We start from the raw sequence: 6,272 nt of genomic DNA, 5'->3' as shown, positions 1-6,272 counted from the left end.
CATATGCTTCAAACGGTTTTTGGATCGGACTTACGGAACCCAAACGGGAAGCAGTCGTTCGGACTGCTATTTCCATTAAATCTGACTGGGTGTCTCATAAAGTTAGATAAGTCTGACACACACTCAGGGCAGTTTCATCACTATAGCAACAGAATACAGAGATAGGGAGAACTGCTGGGGTTTGGACTACAAAGACTCTGTAGTTCTAAATATGGCGGAACACTTTAATACAGAGGGCAGAGCAGAAGGTCAGAACTACAACATGGCGGAACACTCAATTATTACAGAGGAGAGGCCTCAGCTGGCAGTTAGAACTACTTCCTGTTTTGGGCTTTATACAGGTGGATTAACCAAACCACTGTTACACATTGGATTAGTTTGGTTATGAAAATGAAGTTTACTGAAAGTTTCAAAATAAAACTCTGCAATGTCCACTCACGAAAGTGCACCGCCATAGGCGGTGCAAGGATATAAATCTTTTTTTATGTTTGTTTTCTCAGGATAGTGAACTGCCTTGCGCAGCAAGGCAGTTCATTAACATTAGCATTTCATGGGTGTCTCAAAGATAGAAATCCTTCCCCAGCTTTCTGTCTCACACACACAGCAGTTGGCTGAGGGCCAATCGCTATAGCAACAGAATCCAGAGAAAGGCAGATGTGCTGGTTTGGACTACAAACCAGCAGCCATAACTGCCATAACTGTAGTTCTATCTATGACCAAGACTCATTTAAAACAGAGGCCTGAGCAGCATGTCAGAACTACAACATGGCGGAACTGTCTGTTACTATAGAGGAGGACTTAGCTGGTATTCTGAACTACTTGTGCTTTGAGCATTACAAAACTGATTTAACTCAATCACTATTACACATGGAATTAGTGTGGCCATTTCAAATGAAGCTTACTGAAAATTTCAAAATAAAAGCTTCACTAATCCCCTCCGGAAAGTGCACCGCCGCAGGCGGTGCAATTATATTAGCTTTAATGATCCTTTTTCCTCGAGTTAGTGCTCCACCTTACGCAGTGCAATAATATGAGCCTTTTTTTTTTTTAGCATTTTCTTTCAAGTTATGGCATTGGTGTGCACAAGGTGTGCATTAGTATTGGTGTGCATACTAATAAACATTAGTATTTCACCTAAAATGCTAATGCAAAAAAAAGGGCGTTTAGCCAATTTTTTTACTTATTAGCCATGTTTCGTAAACTGAATGGAGTAAGTGAATGACAGACAACATGGTAGTGATACCCCACATTCTACTGATACCATTCATGCTATTATTAGCATTTTTGGCTCATTTTACCGTATGCAACACACTGAATGGTACAAGTACAGCTTAGTCCACATGCTTCTGACTCTCCACAGGTTATTGACTACATTGAAACTTTCTTTAGCATTAATGCTAGTTTTTAGCATCAGAACGCTGGGTCCTAACCCCGACTGGGAGCTTAATGCTGAATGTGACAGGTAGCCAATCAGAAAGCGCGAATTCTCCTCCGTGCTTTCTAAGGTGAAATAACAGAGGAGAATCCCAAACAGCTGACACGGCGCAACCCGAAGTCCAGCGGACCTCGGAGATGATATGTGGAAACAACATTAATATTTATTTAACATTTCGTGCAAAGAATATAGAAATGACCAGGAGAAGAGTTGGAGCCAAATTGCTACCGCAGTTGATAAACCCGGTAACTTTTCAGCTGTTCTTCGTTACCTGACATAAATAGGTTATAATGATTTTCATTCAGTCAGGACTTTACGCTGACTCTAGCCACATGCATTGCAGGTAGATTCTAGTAAAGCATTGATTAATGCCTGATATTAAGATTAGTTAACTGGACTTGTAGCCATTATTTTGTGCCCATGTGGCTGGACACCACACGGCACGATCGAACCCGACTGAACCGTTATTAGCCGATTTCTGTCGGCTAATGTGTCTCTCAGGTTTTGAAAATGGGCCGAGAACTCAAGTAGTGTGCGCTGGACATTACACTAAGGAAATAAGGAAGGTAGGGTCAGGGAAGAGCACCGGAGCTGAGCCTTTTTTAATTCAGTGTCATCAACAGAAAGAAAAAAAAAAGGCTGGAAGAGACGATAAAACCGATAATTAAAATGAGGTCGATAGGTTTAATTTATTGTGCATTAATTGATTTATCTTTTATTGCGACAGGCCTAGTCATAACTGTATTGTACAATCCCTGTACTTGACAGTTTGCAGTATTTCTTTTCTTCTGCTTAGGTTAATGCAGCATTTCTAAGGAAGGTCCAGAGTAAGATCAAAGATCTCCTCCAGCAGATGGAAGAAGGCCTGAAGACTGCCGACCCCCATGACTTCAGCACTTACACCGGCTGGACAGGTCTGTGCTAGATGGGCTTCTTTCTGCCAGCAGCCAAAGAGGAGCTGTGGAGATGGATAACAATATAGAACAATATATCCTAACCAGGAATAATCCCTGCCAGCTAACCTCCACGCCCACTGCAACATTACATTTATTATTGAGAAATGCTGAATAATAATAATAATAATAATAATAATAATAATAACAATAATAATAATGAATTTTATTGATAATGCACTAAGCTTCTTCCTGCTGAAGAGCACAACTGACCTTGAGGTAGTGGACTTGTGGAGCTGAGAAGACTACTAAGCTCCCTCACTAACATTCTTTCTTGGCACAAAATCACAATAAGGAAATCAAATGACATAGCTTTATATTTAGTACATTTTTGGTGGAAAGGCTATGTCGTTATCTAAAGGTCAGACTAACTTTAGATCTCCAGGAAAAAAGTCAAGGTTTGAGACACAACTCAACAGGAGAAAAGCTTCTCCAACTCAGCTAATGAGTAATAAGACTTTTAATGACTTGTGAAAGACTATTTACACAAAAACATAATAGTAGAAGAAACAGTTTGGCAGCAGCTGAATGTCACTTTCAGAGATTTTTTAGTAACAACAAACATGTTAAATTTGAGTTTAAAAAAAAGTTCAAAGTGCAGTCTGTGTATGCTTCCTAAAACAAAATGAAACATTACTTTATCACCACAGAAATGTGAACAAATATCTGTTGGACAGTAATCATTCTGAAGCTCAGTGTTTTTTATTCAGGGCTTAATATAGTCTTTCTTGCAAAATGAAAGGCTCCATTAAGCAACCTGTCTTATTTTTAGAACTTATTTCTTCATGCTTATAATAAAGTGAAGTGAGCCACTGCATCTTTGTTAAACTTATTTTATCTGCATGTTTGATAGTAGCTGACCTGCAGGAGATGCTGCAGATTGCTTCACTAACGCCTCTGAGATTTGTTTAGCTTGTTAAATAAAACTTTTTATTTTTTATATTAGTTCTTAAGGTCCCTTCATTAAAAAAATGGTGTTTCAAGCTTTTCTGCTTATCCTAGGCCATATACTTGAATTCATAAGCAATGTTACTCCAACAAATAACTTTCTGTGCAAGAAGTTGTATGAGCTCCACAACCCATGCAGGTCAGAACTGCATGAAGAGCAGCTCTGACTTGCTCTGCATGATTATAACACTTTGCAGTGTGTCAACTATAGAAAATGTTCTCCTGTCACTGCAGGCATTGCCTTATTGTACCTTCAGCTGCACCGTGTCTCCAGTGAGGCTTCCCACCTGCAGAGGGCATTGGACTACGTGAAGAGGGCCATGAGGATTTTGAATGGCCGCAAAGTGACTTTTCTGTGTGGCGATGCAGGACCTCTGGCTGTTGGTGCTGTGGTATACCACAAACTAAACAACAATACAGAGAGTAAAGACTGTGTGTCCAGGTGAGTAGTAGAGTATAGCTGCATTCACACCAGCCCTGTTTAGTCCACTTTACTTAAACTCCTGTCGGTTTGCTGTTCCAAAAGCAGGAAGCGCTGGGCATTCTGGGTAAATATAAGCATACAAACACACAAACTCTAGCGCTAGATGTATGTCGAATTTATGTGGATCTAAATGGAAACAGCAAGACAATGTACATTGTTCTGAAAATAAATGACTATTTTATGTCAAACGGAAGATTGGCATCATGAATCTTAATTGAGCGCATGTAAAACCAACACCTTTCAAGAACAACCACCAGTAGCCTAAAATATAGGATTTTAGCCGCTACAAAACAAATTTTTGTTTTGGGCCAAATCAAGATCATGAATGCTTTTAAAGGCCCAGTTGTGAAAGAATCTATTGATAAAACTTGTTCACAAACTGTTAAAATATAAATGAATTCTTAAAATTAAATAATATTACTGAACATCTTTTCAGGCCCTGCAGGCTTTTGTGATACTTTTTGTGCTCTTTTTGCATTAGTGTTTGTGGTACTACTTTGGAAATATTTGCACTTATTTATGACGGTAAATAAGTCGTCATAAATGAGCTATATAGATCATGGACTATAATCTGACATCAATTAAGGCTGAGACAGCTGTTTAGTACAAACCAGAAAGTTTTTGACAATTTTTGAGAAAAATCTGCAGTAAACCCCCAATTATGTGTTTAGCACTAAAAAGTGTGGGGATTTATTGATTTTGCATGAATTTCCACGCTAATTCTCAAAAAACTGATTGATACGGACTGATTGATATAATTTGGTAGTAACAGATAAAAACTGCATTGATTTGATTGATAGCATAATATTTTAGTACACTTAGTGTTTATTCTAAAATCTAGAGGACCACATAAAAAGCTGTAGTGTGATGGATTTGGCCCATGGGCCTTGACTTTGACACATGTGCGCTAAAGGGAGAAATGGCTCATGGTGTTTTGCCAAAGACATCATAGAAATTTTACAGAAACTAAAATCTGACGCTACTCCATTTTCGTTTACATTTAGTAAAGAAATAAGTTGTTCTCAATGTCTTCTTCAGAGGGTTTTGTGTCATTTCCTTCAGTGTTTCTTGGTGCAGCGCCACCACTGGCGAGGGGGGGAACAGGTTGCTTGGGGCATAGGGTTCGGTTGGTTTGACACAGTGCAGTGTAAAAGAACCACAGCAGCTGTAAATGTAGCAAGTGTTGTGATTTTGGTCCTCAATCAAACTCAGTCTACTGGACTATCAGGTGGGAGAACACCTGATAGTCCGTTAAACTATCTATGTGACAGTTAACTATGTGGTGACTTTAATGAGCTGCATAATTTATCCACAACAGAAGGAATTTAATTTTCTCCTCATTATTTGCCTGCATTAAAATCTTTGCATATATTTTTGGAGTGGCTCTACTGGCCTTGATTTGAGAGTGATCAGACAGGACAGTAGATAATGAGAGAGGGGGAAGACATGCAGTAAGGGTCATCAGGCCGGGAACTGAACCCGTGACAGCTGCGTTGAGGACTAAGGCTTGCACATATGGGTTGTGCTTTTACCCCTGCACTCCTCATTTGTTATCTTAAATATGTTTCACAAAATACTAAGCTGCTGCCCCCGCGACCCGATCCCGGATGAAGCGGAAGAAAATGGATGGATGGATGGAAGGAAAATATTATGATTGTCTGCTTGTCATGTTATGTTAAACAGATAGGACAAATATTATCATACACACTTATCCCTAGTGGGGCCTCCAGGGGTGCTGGTGCCCATCTCCAGAGGTCAACAGGTGAGAGGCAGGGTCACCTGAACAGGTCACCAGTGCATGACAGGGCAACATAAAACAGTTTTGCTACATATTTCATCATAATTTTAGAAAACTATTATTAAAAATACCTTATATTTCTAATATTATGGTAAAATTTGTGTGATAAAATAGATTTGTTGCAAAATTCAGTCATTAGTATTTCTTCAACTTTTATATATGACAGGTGGAATAGCTGCTCATAATCTTGCTTTGGGCACCAAAATGGCAAACGCTGGTTCTGATTTCACGCAGCCCTTGTTCAAATGTAAAAATAGTGAATATTTTGTCATAGTGTTCTATGCTTAATACTAAATGAAGGCATTTTGTTTTTATACAGTTTTGTCCCACATTAAAAGCTTAGCCCTGATCAAAACATTTGGATCTCCTCCAGGCTTCTCCAGCTGCAACGCTCAGTCGTCAGTCCAGACAACGAGATGCCTGATGAACTGCTGTTTGGTCGGACTGGATATTTGTTTGCTCTGCTGTATGTTAATAAAGAAATTGGGGCTGATGCTGTGGATGAGGCAACAATTACCAAGGTGAGCCCCACTCACTACTGACACAGTCAATGGCTTAACTTCAAGTCTGAAGAACAGTAGTGCAGAGGTTATCATTTGCACTTAACTTGCACCTATACGTCTGTGTTCCAGCCGTATGGGTGCATGCATATAT

General features: G+C 39.4%; 1 protein-coding gene across 1 annotated transcript in view; it reads left to right on the top strand.

Moving 5' to 3' along the window:
• Positions 1–6,272, top strand: part of LOC106943264 (lanC-like protein 2) — a gene marked incomplete at its 3' end in the record, with an annotated part of 23,106 nt that overhangs the window by 5,791 nt on the left and 11,043 nt on the right. Inside the window, exons 2-4 of the mRNA XM_015026583.1 lie at positions 2,232–2,349; positions 3,571–3,778; positions 5,992–6,139. Of these exons, the coding sequence (XP_014882069.1) occupies positions 2,232–2,349; positions 3,571–3,778; positions 5,992–6,139 (474 nt within the window). The remainder of the gene's footprint in view (positions 1–2,231; positions 2,350–3,570; positions 3,779–5,991; positions 6,140–6,272) is intronic.

This window comes from Poecilia latipinna, unplaced genomic scaffold (genome assembly GCF_001443285.1).
Source record: "Poecilia latipinna isolate Pla-1442-1.1 unplaced genomic scaffold, P_latipinna-1.0 Scaffold5064, whole genome shotgun sequence".
Classification (NCBI taxonomy): domain Eukaryota; kingdom Metazoa; phylum Chordata; class Actinopteri; order Cyprinodontiformes; family Poeciliidae; genus Poecilia; species Poecilia latipinna.
This window is presented reverse-complemented; position numbering and strand designations above follow the sequence as displayed.